At 40.2% G+C, this 16676-nt stretch overlaps 1 protein-coding gene across 2 annotated transcripts; it reads left to right on the top strand.

Moving 5' to 3' along the window:
- The first annotated feature begins 323 nt into the window (after positions 1-323).
- On the top strand, positions 324-3560 carry LOC139611967 (ADP-ribosylation factor-like protein 3). Of its 2 annotated transcripts, none has more exons than XM_071467059.1 (6): positions 324-474; positions 1586-1633; positions 2081-2197; positions 2334-2384; positions 2633-2818; positions 3257-3560. In XM_071467059.1, exons 1-6 carry the CDS (start codon positions 472-474, stop codon positions 3302-3304), a joined length of 453 nt encoding a protein of 150 aa, XP_071323160.1. In that variant the 5' UTR covers positions 324-471; the 3' UTR covers positions 3305-3560. The 2 variants fall into 2 exon arrangements, with proteins under 2 accessions (XP_071323160.1, XP_071323159.1); XM_071467058.1 differs by having other exon boundaries at positions 342-474; positions 1586-1729.
- The last annotated feature ends 13116 nt before the right edge of the window (positions 3561-16676 follow it).

Below are 16676 nucleotides of genomic sequence, written 5' to 3'. Positions count from 1 at the left end.
TACTAAATGTAACACGCACTAGAAATTATTTAATAAATTGTACTTCATCAAAAATGTGTTGCTTTCATTGTTCTTATTACAATAATATCATATTAATAAAGTTAATTTAGCCTATATAACACTTCTCACAGTCAGTGATAAAGTGCTTTACAAAAGGCAAACATAAAAGAACCAAATTAAAAAGTTAAAAAACTTATATTACAGCTCTGCTCACTCTCAGACAGTTTGAAAAACACTTAAAAAAAAAACATGATATTTTAAATAATACATTTTAAATAATTTTAGACTCAGATTTTGCATGGCGCAATTTTGGACTTCCGTTTTTTCAGACGTTGTTTCGGGGTTGTTTACGCTGACGTCACGGTTTCCCCGGCAACAGAACAGTCAGAGCTGTTCACCTAAGAAACATGGTCAGGAGATGTTAATCCACTCAGCCTGACCGAGGGCCACAACACCAACACTGAGGGAAACATGGTGAGTCATCACAGTTAGCATAGCGCCTTCGGGATCCCGGTGAAATGATAGCTATCTACTGTTTCTGGATATGTGTGTGATAATGGAAACTGTTAGCTATAAGTCTGGCTAACAGCAGGTGCCAGTGAATGGGGCACCTAGTTAGGAGAGATAACACACTGCTTTAGGTTTTATAAAGTTGTTTGTGACAGAAAATGTCAACAACAGGTTGATAATGAGGGTGATGATATGAGTTATCACTGACAATGTCAAATGTCTGGTTTGGCAAGTTGTAGTAGGCTACTTTTATCATAACAATTCAGACTTCCTTTTAGTGCAGGGAAGCAAGTGCATTTCATTTATGTAGCCCTTTTCAAAATAGAAGTTACAACATGCATTACAGGAGAAAGACGAAGAAAGACACGGGGTCAAAGAAGAGAATATGTAAGACAAGAAGTGACAAGTGTACAATCCACAAATGATAAAGTTATAAAATGTAGAAAAAGCCAAGGAAAACAACTGAGATATGAGACTGTTTTTAAAGATGTGCACTGAAATGTGCTGAAAATATTACTATATGTATAGATTTACCTATTGACAAGCAATCTCTTGAAAATCATTTGAATCCTATTTGGACACAGTACATATGTTACAGGTCACAGAGTGCAGTGACAGCATTTCCATATTATCAGAACACACTGCAAGGTAAATGGCTTGAGCCAAAGCCTTCCTTTCCGCCTTCTGGACACAAGCCACTCACTGTGCACATGCCTAATCTCGGCTGAACAATGAGAGCTTTTGGCCTGCTACATATGTAGGTGCCTGCAAGCAGCCAACAGCTAAATCCTCATGCTCAAGATGATTCTTGCTCTACGGCGAGTGTCTAAACTCCTATTCCTCAGATTTTTTCCTCTGCCAAACCTTGCTACCAGCCTGGCCTCTGATGACTGGTGCAGACTGCACAGGGTGCCAGCCAGCTCTTGAAATCCCAGCCTTTGCCTGATACAGCTAAGATTATGACTGTGTGACAAGACAGTGAGAAAATGCTCTCAGGTTTATCTGTATGTTATGTCATCTTGGAATCTGCTCTTGAAGCTTATCACCTCTAACTTGTGCTCTGATCCACCTGCAGGGCCTGTTGTCCATTCTTCGGAGGCTGAAGCAGTCTCCAGAACAGGAGGTGCGCTTACTGTTGTTAGGTCTGGACAACGCTGGCAAGACCACTCTGCTCAAACAGATGGCAGCTGAAGATATCAGCCACATCACCCCTACTCAAGTACAAAAATACAAACACATTGCACCATGCAAAATCTGAGTCAAAAATTATTTGTATCATTTCCGCGAGTATATCTAAAATATCATGTTTCGAAATTTAGTGTTTTTCAAACTGTCTGAGAGTGACCCGAGCTGTGATATAAGATTTTCTGATTTGGTTCTTTTATGTTTGCCTTTTGTAAAGCACTTTATCACTGACTTTTACACATCTAGTTGCTTTGACACACTCCATGGACATCTTTACACCCAGATATCATTACATAGATATTTTTCTTTAGTTTATTTTTTTTTAGCATTATTTAATCCACCCGCTACAAGTATAAGTGAAAGCATCCATGTTATCTTTGAACAGGGCTTCAATATAAAGAGTGTTCAGTCTTCTGGCTTCAAGTTGAATGTTTGGGACATTGGAGGTCAGCGCAAGATCCGCCCCTACTGGAGGAACTATTTTGAGAACACAGATGTGCTTGTAGGTTCTGTTTGATATATTTCAGCTGCATATTACAATCACTGTACCTAAATAGATTCAATATCCACAGATAGTATTAAGTGTTTTATATATGTTATTATCAGTTTGTTAATATCTGTGACTGTATTGTTTACAGATCTATGTGATTGACAGCTCAGACAGGAAAAGGTTTGAAGAGACAAGTCTGGTGAGATTCATTTGAAATTTTCTTTAAAGGAGAGCAATAATTCAGTATTTTAGCGTGATTACTTGTCATATACAGTTACAATGGAATATTTAGAAGGTTTGAAATTGACATTATTGTCATTGCTATATGCAGTCATGTATATCGCAATGATAGCAATCAGTTCATGTAAAGCCAAACGTCACTAAAATTATTCAATTTCCTAACTTAGACAAATGATTATATTGCTGACTGTGTGTCTGTTCCTTCAGGAGCTGGCTGAGTTGCTGGAGGAGGAGAAGCTTGCTGCCGTGCCCCTGCTAATCTTTGCCAACAAGCAGGACCTGATGACAGCCAGCCCGGCCTCTGAGCTGGCAGAAAGTCTCAGTCTGCATACTATCCGGGATCGCATGTGGCAGGTCCAGGCCTGCTCAGCACTCACTGCTGAGGGGGTTCAGGTGACTCCAGTACCTGCATTTACCTACAGTCAGACAAATTAACAGGCCATCAGCAACTGTGCAGTTATTTTCCTTTGTAGTCAGTTGACTCTGGGTGCACAATAAAAGTTTGTCAAACACACAGAATTATAATGTGTTGAAGAAGAGACCCTCTTTTATAGGTCAGAAGTTAACCATCGTATCATCTTTCTAAAGGCTTAGGAGGTTTTGCTGCTGTTTCTCAACCATATGTATTCAAATGGTTCAGCCTCATATGACCATGTCATCACCAGCCATGATTCCTACTGCTAGTCAACATATTATATATCATCGTTTTGCACTGAACAACAAAATATGGCTTTTATACATATTTGTAAACCCATTTTTAGGCTCACATCAATTATATCTCACTGATTTTTGCAACATAATCACATTGCTGTGTTTTGTTTTGTTTTTCAGGATGGCATGACCTGGGTTTGCAGAAATATAACATTTCGGAAGAAATAATTCAAGAAGCAAAAGATCTGTGAAGAATTGCAGTTGCACTTTACATTTGACCCATCCAGTCATTTTAAGTTAAGGGGGTGACAGTCAATAGAGACATTAACTTCCTAATGATGTCAGAGCATATCTTGAAATGTAAATACTGTATAAAGGCTGTTTTATTCAAACTGCCGTTTCTGCATACATTTTTTTGTAATGTGGCACTTTTAATATCTGGGTGTGTAGACAATGAATGTCTGGATAAACATTCAGTATTTTGCGTGTTGGGTTTATGAGTGATAGGTGTTGGACAACTGTGATTCTCCTTAGTCAAAGCTAGAGGGCGGCCTTGCACTAGCATTGTCTCTCACAGCCTAATGCACAATTATTAAATTCTCTACTGACCATCAGTGATGTGGCATCTTGTGCCATATTTGATTTGGTCATTCATAATCACCTACTTTTTCTGTACTCAATACTCTGTTTTTTTGTCTCTTTTTTTGACATGTTGTGAAATCGATTATAAACTATACACAACATGGTCAATCAACAGTCATTTGTTTAGTGATGTTTCAACATTTTGCTCATTTATTTTTTAAATGACTAATATTTTCATGTTTTCGAATTCTATGCGGAACAAACAATAAGGAAAAAAACATTTAAAAAGAAGAAGAAGGAGAAGAAACACAGAGTTCCTTATGACCGCTCTCTGTTCTGCTCAGGTACAGAGAAAACCTGTGTCATGCACAAAATGACCATTAAACATGAACACTTGGACATGCACACAGGAAACACACCTCGCGTGCATACACAACAAACCGTACAGAAACACCTTGGCCATTCAATTACTCAACTTCTCACCTTGTTCACCATGATTTACCACAAGGCAACTGCATTTTCTGCCTGTTTTTTTTTATTTTGTCTTTTGCAGCACATTTGCCACGAACTCCACTAATCTGAACTGGCCGAGTGCTCCGCAGTGCTCCTATAGGGCATTTACATACAAACCTTTTCCAGGACTAATAGCTCTCCAATACAATTTGCATTTATATAGCCCCCTTCATACTAACATGATTTGGAGCCTTTGCCCATGATAAAAATAAACCTCCTGCTTTGGCCTTGAGTTACTGCCCTGCTGCTGCTGGTGGTGGTGGTGTGTGTGTCCCTCTCCATGTGTAAGGTTGGCTGATTTTAATATGTCAGAGTTGCTTGATCCTCCGATAGAGGCTGAACCAAGTGCTGAAAGCCTCCAAATGGACCTCATAATGATTCAGCTGTCAGTGTGGGCTTTGGTCTCATGTGGGAGTGTATTTTCTGCTATACAGTACATTTGAATATTGTTGATACAGCAGTGTGGGCCACTTGACCAGGGCAAAGAGTCACAAGGTAAATAATAAGCCCCAAAAGATCTTCTTAAACGAACTGAAAAAGGAGACCTACATTTTTTCCATTAAAGCCGCTTTCAATTTGCTCATGCAAATGCTTTTACAAGGCTCTGTGGAGCATACATCAAAAGAAAAAAAAAAGTAATGAATGAAGAAATGAAAGTCTACCATGTGAGACAGACAATAAAAGGCCTCCTCTCTCCCTCTGGATTGCTTAATCATTAACATCTAATCCACGTGATAATCACCCAACCCGTAAAAAATATAACCAATTACACATAGAAGTAGTCTGATAAATCTTTCCAATTGTATCTACCAACAGCATGAGAATCAGATGGCAAAAGCTGTGAAGTGCCTTTCAATCCCAAATGAATAAAATTGGATTTGCCAAGCAGAGGAGAGGGTTGGAGCAACCACTCCTCGTTACCTCTGGCTCTATCATTGACGAGGTGAAAAGCAGTCAGGCCTGCAAAAGGCCATAAATCATGGGACTTTCCCAGCTACTCAGGCCAGCACACCGGCCTCCCACACAGGGGAAACGAAGGGCAGAGAGTCTGATTGACTCATAGAGGCAGAGAGAGAGAAAAGGGTGGAGAGAGATCTTGTGACTTAATTAAAGTGTTGTGCATCTCACACACTGTAACTACGCTTCACTCACTTTAGTGCCAGAGCTGTTGTAAGGGGTGCTTCAGTGTTTCAACTCAGATGGTGACTGATGTAAAGAAATTATTCCGACCTCAACCATTTCTTCAAAAAAAAAGACATTTATGGGACATGATATGTTGCAAGGCAAACGTCTACAAGAACTAATACATCTGTGTGACTGAATCACTCAAAAACAGGAATCACTGCATTCATACTGCTTTGAGTCGAGAAATAATTCTATCAGGTCTTCACTATTCACAACAGACCATAATGATTCAAATGTAAAAAACAGTGGCAAAAGATTGCAGCGCCAGTAAACAACAGGGTTCAAGAAATAATGTATCTGTAAAAGAAGGAAAAATATCTGCATTCAGTTCCTCAAATAAGAGGACAATAATTTGCTACTTCTCTCATTTGATTTATCGTAAATTAATAATTATAATAGTAAATGAATATCTTTTATAGCTTTTCTCTGACCATACAAGCAATCTGAAGGCTACGAGAAAGTGTGTGGGCCATATCGCCACTATTTTTTCACAATTCATAAACTACACAATTAATCAAGAAAATAATTGGCTGGTTGAAAGTGAAATAAATCAGTAGTTGCCACCCTGATCTCAACCATATGTTTAACGAAAACAGTAATACTTGATGCCAGTGTATTGATGATGTATCATAATGTTGTTAACCATGTATCAATAATGTCTTCCAAGATATTATATCAACTATCTATTAGACCCCTATGCACCCCAACATAAAAGGGAAAGTGCAGTCTAAACTGTAATGCTCAGGGGCATGAATAGTGCTCACTCAGGTGTGTCTTTATAGTAACAGGAACAGTCCATCCTTTGCCAGGACTTAATGTTAAAGTAAACATTGGCCTCTCTCTGTTGTGTTCTTCTGCTCTCTCTTCACATAAAACTCCCATGTACCTTGTAAGCTGCTGTAAGCACATTGAATCTGGCACTTCCCTCTATTACAGTGTTGGGGATAGTTTGTTTGGCCAGCACAGCGTCCCTCCTGCCTCATTCCCAGGCCAATCCTTTATGATTAAGCAGATAACTGCTGGTACTGGATGATAAAACAAACAACAAATGTCCACATTCCTCTCATAACTCCTTTGATGTGTGTGTGTGTGTGTGTTTGTGTGTGTGTGTGTGTGTGTGTGTGTGCCTCTCTGGGGCTCTTACCTCTTACCTCTCCAAACCCCCTTTGCTGTAATCAAACTGCAGAGTCATAAACAGGGAGGGATGGGGACTATAAAAATGATCGGGAGGCTCTATCAGCTGGGGGACAGAAGTTCGCACCTCAGAGCGGGTCAGTCTGAAAGCGTGGAGGAGGTCAGTGTGGGGGTCGGCCCGGTAGGGGGTCCAAGGCTCTGTTTGATGTTGACAGAAAGCAGAGAGGGAGAGATGGTGTCGGGATGAACTAAGAGGTGATGTGGTAAGACAGTGGGATGCTACCAGACTATTTGACTGACTTTTCAGGGGAGTATTAATGTCTTAACTGATTCTGAGCAAAATCAGAGTACAGTTGTGACAAACTGGGATTGTGAGCATCCTGTTTCAGACCGTGACTCTTATTCAATCAGTTCTGGGAGTTTATAATTTTACACCAGTTTTGGTCACCGTGGTGTTGCAGTATGTGATGAGAACCTCCAAATATTTCAACTTTGGAACAAACTTGAGAATTTGCTTAATCGGAAACTTACTAAAAAGACCTTTAACTTTGATAATCTGCGTGGACATCCCTGCATAAGCAGACCAAGCAGAGTGACTCATTTCACATGAGGCTTTTTGGTGTTTTAGTAGCACTAAAATCACAAAAAAAATAAATGAACTGAATATTTTGGAAGTGCTATCAATTGTGTGAGGTTGTGTGCTCTGAGGTGTTTGAATGGTTATTTTCCATTTTTCTGCTACTCCACTGCAGGTTTGAAGAAAGAATAAGAGGTTACTATCCCCTAACTCTCCTTTGGAAAGGAACAAACCTGACAGGGAAGTTTCCCACAACAACAAAAAATATCTTGGGTGTTTGTCTGTACAATGGACAAAGAATTCAAATTCAAGAGTTTTTAACTGAAAATTTGTTTTTACATGTTGATCAGTACTTTCTCTGCAAATCATTATAATTGGAAACCAGTCATGTCCAATAGATAATAACATGGGTAAACTGTGAAGACCATGAATCAATAACCGACTTACTGACTCACTCTTCACTAGCATGAGGTCAGAGGTTATACTCTTGACCCCTCGCCGACCCTTGACTCCAAACTGCACTGGGAGGAAATAACACTTTCCATCGGGCAAAACGTTCCCAGATTGAATGATTGCCCTTATCATTTGACGGATCTGGTCCAATTCTCTTTTCTCTGTCTCTGCTCCCCCACACTCTCTTGTCCCTCCCCAGCACTCATAATTTGACTTTTTATCACCTCTTGCTGAAAGTGAGACCCAGCACCATCCGTCATTACAGCACACGCTGACAGCTCCTCACACATGCATGGATTTTTACATTTGACTCAATCCAGGGGCTTACTTTACTGTAACCGATTCAATATTCCTCAAATGAGCCGACCGATCTACACACACGCCACAGTGGATGGGATGATCTATAGCATCGCCTTAATAGATTTCCCAGGCCTCAGAGCCTGGCTAGTTTAGGGGAAAGGGCATAATTTGTGCAATAAAAACATAATTATTCATTTGACTTCCTTGATAATTTATGTTACTCACGTGTTCATAGGCATTACAGCTAATGTGTGTGTGTGTGTGTGTGTGTGTGTGTGTGTGTGTGTATGTGTGTGTGTGTGCGCGTGCATGTGTGTGTGTTGAACGCTATCTGTGGGTGTTTTATTAAAACTCAATTCTTTAATCCATGACTGCGTTTGTACCCCAAGTCCTTCCTACATTCATAGTAACTACTAGCTAGTTTCAGACTAGTTATTTAGTATCTGGTTGTACCATTGAAACTTAAAGAGTGTCTTAGCAAGTTAAGACTTTAATGTAAGCAGGCAGTGTCTGTAGTATCACGAGCTACATAATAACTAAAGAAAAGCAATGAAGAGATATATTTAAGTCAAAAGACAGTCCCCTATAAATGTAGGTATGACTCTGTTTTGCTTAGATGTACATACATGAAGAAATACCCTTTGAGTGTTAGCATCATTTCTGCAGTTAAGTGTGAGAGGGAAACAATATCTCATTAAGCTAATGTAATTTAGGTGGTAGCATTAGGGCCTTCACCTTAAGGCAAAACATATCAGCATTTTAAATGTTCTATTTAATCTCCTTCATTTAATATTTTTTCTGTTCTAATTCTAATTTCATAATTATTCTCCTCTTATTCTAATTTTAGGCTAATCAGATTTTCTTCAGAAATGAAAGAGTAACTGTCCTATAATAAAGATGATGCATTAGAAGTAGGGCCACTGGTATGAAAAAATACATTTCCTGTCTCCTAAGTGGGCGTGCTCAAAACATAACAATACAACACTACATACAGTACGTAGACTGTATACAGCTTCAGGACAAAATTGCACCAGATTTGCCACTTGTTTTTATCTGCTAGTTTATTATCTGAACAACCCAGTAGAGGTCTAATAATACTCTATTTTTTCCCCTCCCAAAACATTTAAATAATAATAACAATAATAGTATTATTAAGCAAAGAAACACAATTAATTAAGTTTTAACTTTTAATCCATGGTTTCAAGTCTCTTATAAGTTTATAAATTATATTTAGAGACAATCACTTTCTTCACTGTCTCTGTTAAAACCACAGTTTTCAGATAGGTGCGCTGGCTGTGCTCACCTGACCCTCCCGGGGTGAACATTCAAGGGCACATCGTGGGGACGCTTCCGGTTTGTAGAAAGTAAACTAACAAAACAAGCCGGAACTTGAAAACAAATATTTTCATGTTGGAAAGAGATGACAGAAAAAAAAGATGGACTTCCCATGAAAATAATCACAACTTGGAATACCTTTATGAAAACACCGTTTTATTCTCTTAATTTGTGGACGCTTATGGACAAAAGGAATAATCAATAATCGAGGACTGGACAGACTATCGGACTTGATGAACTCTTCTCAGGTAGGGAGGCGCCATGTTGGTGGCGGTAAATCTGAATGAATCATACTTATGTACTCATTGTTAGCTGTTTAATTACGGAGAGTGTATCTAAGCTAACGATGTGTAGCTTGTCAATGTTGACAAATTATTAAACATGTATATCTTGGTGTGTGCCTATGTTGCTTTGCACTAGCTTTAATCTGGTCACCAGAAAACAGGTGGGTTTTCAATTTACATTGTTATTAAACATTAAACATTTAGATCAAGTGCCGTGTCGACCACATTACCCAGTTTACCATCAATCTAAACGGGTAATACTTTAGCAAGCTAACGTTAGCAGGTCAGTTGGCTCTGTTAGCAATGCAACAGTTACACATTGCAGCTAGTCAGTGTAAATATTTAATAACAAGACATCTCTATGTATGAACTAGTTTGTGTGGTGAAGCCTTTTTACTATAGTGATGTGTAGACACCACTTTGTAAATGCTAACATTATAAGTAGGCTAACTTAGGAACAGCTGCTCCAATAACAAACTGAGAACAAATTGAGTGATATCACAGTAAGCAACACAACCAGCTTCCCGAGTACCAGGGATGCCTTATCTTTAAATACAACATCGTACATTTCCTGCAGCAGCCTGAATTAAAGGTTTATGGTTATGATGTTGGCTTCATATTATAAATGCATTTCAGGAGGATGCATAAGAGAGCTGCGTATTTGTGCACAAGTCTGCACTCTTCTGTCAGGCAAAACTGAGCCAGTGTGTGCCAGAGAGGGAAAGGGAAATATTGTTTGTGTTTTTATTTTGTTGATATCTCCCTGCCTTTTATGGCCCCGCGCTTGAGCTTTGTGGGTGCCAGAGAGTGTAAAAGAGAGGGAGAGAAAGAGTATTCTCAATTTCCTTCTAAAAAGAAAATTCATTTGCAGTTGCTAATGTAATGTCATCGTTGTGTTTACTGAGCGTGGATGATGTATAGGGGATGTTGCATTGAGTGAGACTGCTTAATGATGCATAGAATTAAGTCTGTGGCTTTCAGCTGAGCTCCCCCCTCTCTCTCTCTCTCTCTCTCTCTCTCTCATACACTCCTCTCCCTCTTCCTCCCTCCCCTTCTCTCACACACACCCTCCCTCTCCAACTCCCTGTTCCCTTCCTCTTTCCTTCCCTTCCTTTTACCTCTATTTTCGTTTAATCCCCACCCCCCTCCTCCTCCTCCTCCTCTCCACACCAACCTCTCTTTTTTTCTCTGATGCAGGCTGTCTTGGACTGTTGGCCACACGTTGCTCTGTGCTCTGTTGCCTAACTCCATCAATCACTACGAAGGGAGAGAAGAGAGTGTGGGGAGGTGGAGGGCTGGGTGGCGATAAAAAGAATAAAAGTAAGATATGGTCGGGGAAAAAAATGAGCGGAATGAAAACACACACATTGGGTATAGACATCGCACAGGATCCGTTTTAGAAACCTGGAGGGAAGAGAGCAAACGAGTGGGAAGAACACCTCTTACATTTAACGATCCGCTATGCTCAGTGCCAGTCCAAATAACTGCCTGAATACTGTGTGAATATATGGATGCAATTGTGTTATTTCTGGCTCTAGCTCTGATTGCAACTGTGCCGGGGCCAGAGACAATGATGATAACGACGATGATTATGATGATGTGATCTTAACGGTTATTACCAGAGTGAGATGACTACTTGAGTGGGGAAAGAGCTGAGTGGGAGGATTGCAGCTGTGGATGAGTTGAAAGACAAAGAAATAAAGATGAATTTTAGGTTAGTAGGGAAAATGCATCTCTTAATTCATCCAGAAAGAGATTTTGAATTGTACCTGTTGTTTTTCTTCTGCTAATCAATACAGTAGCTACTCAGTGTCTGATTGTTGTTTAAAATCACTGACAGGTATGCTTGAGAAATGCTGAAATATTGATATTTCTACCTTGGAAATTGTTTTTCTTGATTCAGAATTAGCAGCATTAAAAAAAAAAAAAAAAAAAAACAAGCATTAACAACAGCATCTGTGAATGTGGATGTTAAATCTTGCATGAAGATCCTGCAAACATCTGTGACATTTAAAGCTTTTATTGAATACAAGAAATATCTGGAAAACAGGGTTGGTAGTAATCAGACAAGTCACCTGTGACATAAGAAGATTGATGGTTTTCAAGTGACTCAGATGTAGCCAACAGACGGGGGAAATATACGGAGTTTGATTTAAGATTTATAAGGAGAATATTCATGTTTGCAGATCACCTTGTGTTTACAAGTTACTTTTAGTAGAACCTGTCACACATTTTGCGTGAGAATTTGTTTCTTATAGCCTTGTAGGGATTGTTCTTGTTTAAATACTTTGTTGTGATACAAGTAGGCTAGTGACTATATTGAATTATATGTAACACACTTCATACTTTCTCTTGTAGTGGTAGGAGTTTGTAGTTTGTAATTGAACCACTCACCATCTCACCCATTTTGCAAACTTTCTACAAACTAAACAGAATATGATTTAGTGGTCCTTCAGTGTCAGGAGTATGTTTAAGGGGTTCTTAAAAATCAATTTCATCTGTAATGATGCGATAATGATGTTGCATTAAGTTTAACTAGATCATTTTCACACATATGCATAAAAGTGATACTTGGTGAGAAGCAACATTTCGGTCATATTATCTCAAATAAATATCAAAGTAAAAAATATAGATACTGCATATATGTGTGTGTGTGTGTATATATATATATATATATATATATATATATATATATATATATATATATATATATATATTTCATGACACCATTAAATTCTGATCAAACTTCTTTTACCTGGACCTTTCTTTCACTTGGCTGTCGAAGCATTGTTTCAATCATCTGTTTTTTTGCATCCGTGATCACTATGGTCAACTGAGGATAAGTGAAGCAATTCATTTCTCTGTTGCATAAAGTATCTTCAGCTCTAGGGACACCTGCTGGACTGCTGCTCTAAGCTTCAGTCATCACACACTGTCCACTGGAGGCTCTGCTTATGATTTCCCAAAGGTGTACGCAGTTTTTTCTGGTCTCTTTATTTTGAATTCAAAAAACTCTTTTGGAATTATGGATTATGCTGTTTTCTTAAACTGGGAAATGATAGCATAGTTCAGTAGAAGAGCAGATACCGCAGCGCTTTACTCTGGGTTGTCCATATTTGGCATTTAAATAGCAAAAAGCAAACGTGTCACTGGATTGTATAGTGCATTAACACATGTAACAACTGGTGACACTCAGACACAGAGCTGTCTAAACAAAAACTCAATAAGGGAAATGATGAAAAATAAAGTTAAAGTTAGCATCAAAAAACTGATTGAAAAGCCTGGTGAAGAAATCTGCCCGAAATGTGCTTCGCCACACGTGTCATAGAAAAACAAAGAACGTGTTGGTTCTGTCGTATAACAGGTTTGGTTCAGTCTGGCAAACAGACAATTTTTGCACTGACTTCCAGGTGTAAAAAACTTACTGTACCTTAACCACTGTTTGACACATAATTCTTAGTTATAATTAGTCATAATTCTCTTAATCTAAGTTGAATTATAGCAGGGGGAAAAAAAAATTCTGTTTAAAAAAATCTTCTACCAACTGCAAATCATGGCGCAAAAATAACAAATAGAAAAGACCCTCTGGTTTTAAAGGATTATAATTGATGATAACTGAAAAAAAAATTACAATAAAGCATAATAATGTGCTTCTGACATCATGGCAACAGTTTGGGAAGGTGTTTTTCTCTTTCAACACAACAATATGCCAACGTGCACAAAGCCAGGTCCATACAGAAACAGTTGTCTCAGTTTGGTTGACTGGCCTGCACAGTTCAACCCCAACCAGCAGCTTACCTTAGTACAGACCTCATAATACTCTTGTATATTCTCTTGTTAAAGCAAGAGAATTATGTCCAAGCTTTTGCAGTGAGATGTCCAACAATCACATATAGGTGCTTTGGCCAGTTGAGACTGGGATTAGAGGCATGTCAACCCAGAGTTGGGCTGTTCAGAAACATACAGTACAAAACCATTGCAGCTGTCTGACAGTGTTTTGTTTGCGTGTTGATTTTGCAGTTGCTCTCTCACATCCTACTCCTTCATGTCTCTCTCTCTCTTTCTCACTCACTCACTCCATTGTGATCCAGCTGTCCACCCCATTCATCATCCCGCCACTCTTCCCCACACAGAATTATTATTTCTTTGATGTGTTACTAGTTGAAAACAAATCCATTTTTCTGGCCATCAATTTATCATTTGGAATGGGGGAGTCACACTTGAGTTGTAGGGGCGACCACATTTTCCCAATTCCAACTCGCACTACGTACTGTGTGTGTGTGTGTGTGTGCACATACGGCATGTGTTAGTGTGTATCTGTGAGAGGGTATGCATGTGAAATGCATGTATCCTGTTGTGATCAGAGCTGGAATCTAAGATGCAGGATGAGAGGAATCACAGGTAAATAGAAATGACTGAGGGGGGAGTTGTTTTTTTTTTAGGAAAGAGTGAGGATGAAAGAAAGGAGCATGTGTTTGTGTGTGACTTAGAGAGAGAAAGAGTGAGAGAGAGAGAGAGAGAGAGAGAGAGAGGGCTTTCCTCTTCTTCCAGTCACCCTCCTTCACCTAACGTCTGTGATAATTTATCACTCCTCCTAGCTTGGCTGACAAACTATTTGCAGGAAAATGAGTTTTTCCGCCACGGATTTGTCCTCTGGGAATAGAAAGGGGAGCTGCTGTGTTTTTATTCCATCACACACACACACACACACACACACACACACGTATGGTTGTACACATGCGCACGCGCACTCACACACACACACACACACACACACACAAACACACATACACATGGACTGAGGTCTCCAGTATTTATTGGGGGGAGGGGGGGGGGGGGTTGGTTAAGATAAATGAGGTAAATTAATAGAGTCACTGAGGGAAAAGATCTGCTTCCGCACCAGCAGATCTGCAACTGACACACGAGAGATGAGCACATACACCCCCCACTGCACCCCCCCCTCTCTCTCTCTCTCTCTCTCATTCACTCTCTATCCCTCCCTGCTTCACCTGCCAGACCATCCCATCCCTCCCTCCCTCTCTCACTTTGCTCTCCAGTCCCCCTGATCCCTCGTTTGCCCTCCCACAGATGACAAATGTAACACTCAGACAAACAGCGATCAGGGCCATACAGCATAATGTCAGCTTAGATCAACACTGGGACAAAAGCAAATATCACAGCAGCAGCACTGCATTACAAGCACTCTGCCTGTGTGTGTGTGTGTGTGTGTGTGTGTGTGTGTGTGTCTGTGTGTGTGTGTCTGTGTGTGTGTCTGTCGTTATTACGGCGGCTGGCCCGGGTCACTGGATTCCAATCTCACTTTCAACCTCATCAACCAAGATATTGACAATGTGCTTGACGGAGAATTACACGACAGTAAAGGCCTAATTACATTGCTATTACCCTGGGCTATCCGTAATCGTCAAACACGACGCATCAGTGGGACATCACAGCAGTAAATCTGCAGGCACTCTCTCCGTCCCTCTTAATGCCTGTTAGCATTACAATGTTAACATTTCTCTCCACTTTATCGTCTGTTGACAACACAGGCAGCCAAATACACCGACGTCGGTCACACTTACATTATATCAGTCTATTGAATATAAAACTGACTGTATGAAAATATGCATATGCTGCAGTGAAAGCTGCTGCAGGGGAAGCTGCAAACCTAACTGCTCTTTTACTCTTACCCTCCTCACTATTTGTAGCTTCACAGTAAAAAGTGTCTATCAAAACAACTTTTGCTGCCACCACACAGCTAAACCTCTTCTTCACTGGATCAAAAATGTCTGGGTTATAAGTTTAGCTTCTCTTTTGTTCGTCAAACAACCCTGTAACAGACTCTTTGTGGTACAGTACACAATTACAGCCATAGTGTTACTAATGTAAGTGTTGTTTCTAAAGGCTAATTCCCAACGTCACAGGTCAAAAGTAAACTGGAGACTTTTTCCCCTGTGTATTAAAGGGCCAGTTCACCCAATTTACAACAAGACTTTACTCTGGATAATCCACAGACCGCATTGTCAACACTTTCATTAGAAACTGAAGTAACAGTCTCTTGGGGTAAGTGAGAACATGTATATATAATTTGGTTAAAATGACCCTTTAATTTTAGTCAATTATAGATGAAGATCTTATTTAAAAGACACTTTTACATAGCAAAATCCCGCTCTTGCATAAACTGGCCCTGTTCTCTCTTAGTCTCTTTAGCAAGTTAATTAGAAACAAGACACTGATGCCGAAGATGACACTAAGTGTTTTGGTCTGCTCGCTGACATTCACTCCAGCTGATAACAGAGTTGTGCTTTTGTATTTTCTGCGTTACGGCTACAAACTGCTGTGTGGATAATGAGGCTCTTTGACTATTCATTTGATTAAATCTGTTGCCCGTCTCTCTGCTTGCAGGAGGAGCACCTGAGTTCCCATGAGGACACTCGGCTCCACATCCCTCATAACATTGCAGCCAGTTGCCAACTTTGTGATGCCCGTCTCCGTGGAAACCACTTCTGACTGACAGGCATGAAGACAAGGTTCACCAGTCACTCTGATCCTCAAAGTCTCCTGCAATTACCAGTGTGTGTCCATGGGGGTGCGTGTGTGTGTGTTTGTGGCCTGTATCACCCACGCTGAATTCATTCATGTAAATCGTTAAAGCAGTGACTGCACATTTTGGTCAATTCTTCCACTTTTACACTCTTTTAGGAGAGAGGATGAATCCAAAGCGAAGCGAGGAAGAGGGTCGGCGATAGACCAATAGGAACTGAGGCTGACCAGATTAGAAACTTGTAGCTGATCGATTGAAGGTTAGAAGAGTTCACATCAGACCACCAGTTCAAATTTCATGCAGGCTAAACACAACTAAACACTGCTCGCAGGCCAGGCCCTTCTGTTGCTAATGGCCATTACAGCCTGTATGCCATTGTAGGCCTCACAATAGCAATCACACTGGGATTTTGTGTGGAGCTTGCTGGCAACAGTTATTAGTGCCCCCCCCTCCAAAAAAAACTTAAAGGGAGAGCAGTCAAGAGAAGAACAAGAAGATTTGGGGTCCCGGCCAGGGTGGGGTGGGGGCATCAGCAGGAGGGACAGAGGGAGGACAGAGTGTGGGGTCAGAGGGCAACACCAAAGCGGAAATGGGAGGCACAGGGGGAACAATGGATGGGGCTGGACTAAGACAGACAAAGCTGGAGGGAGGATGGACAGTGCACAAAACACAGGAAGATGAGGAGAAAAAGAT

This window comes from Trachinotus anak, unplaced genomic scaffold, assembly GCF_046630095.1.
Source record: "Trachinotus anak isolate AG129_WGS33_773 ecotype Australia unplaced genomic scaffold, CSIRO_AGI_Tana_v1 ptg000028l, whole genome shotgun sequence".
NCBI classification, from domain to species: domain Eukaryota; kingdom Metazoa; phylum Chordata; class Actinopteri; order Carangiformes; family Carangidae; genus Trachinotus; species Trachinotus anak.
This window is presented reverse-complemented; position numbering and strand designations above follow the sequence as displayed.

What these genes read in the sequence shown, in the direction of transcription:
- LOC139611967 (XM_071467058.1), top strand. An exon ending in GCCACATCACCCCTACTCAA is followed by an intron (nt 1,730 to 2,080) that starts GTACAAAAATAC and finishes ATCTTTGAACAG; the next exon opens with GGCTTCAATATAAAGAGTGT. An exon ending in TCACTGCTGAGGGGGTTCAG is followed by an intron (nt 2,819 to 3,256) that starts GTGACTCCAGTA and finishes TTTGTTTTTCAG; the next exon opens with GATGGCATGACCTGGGTTTG.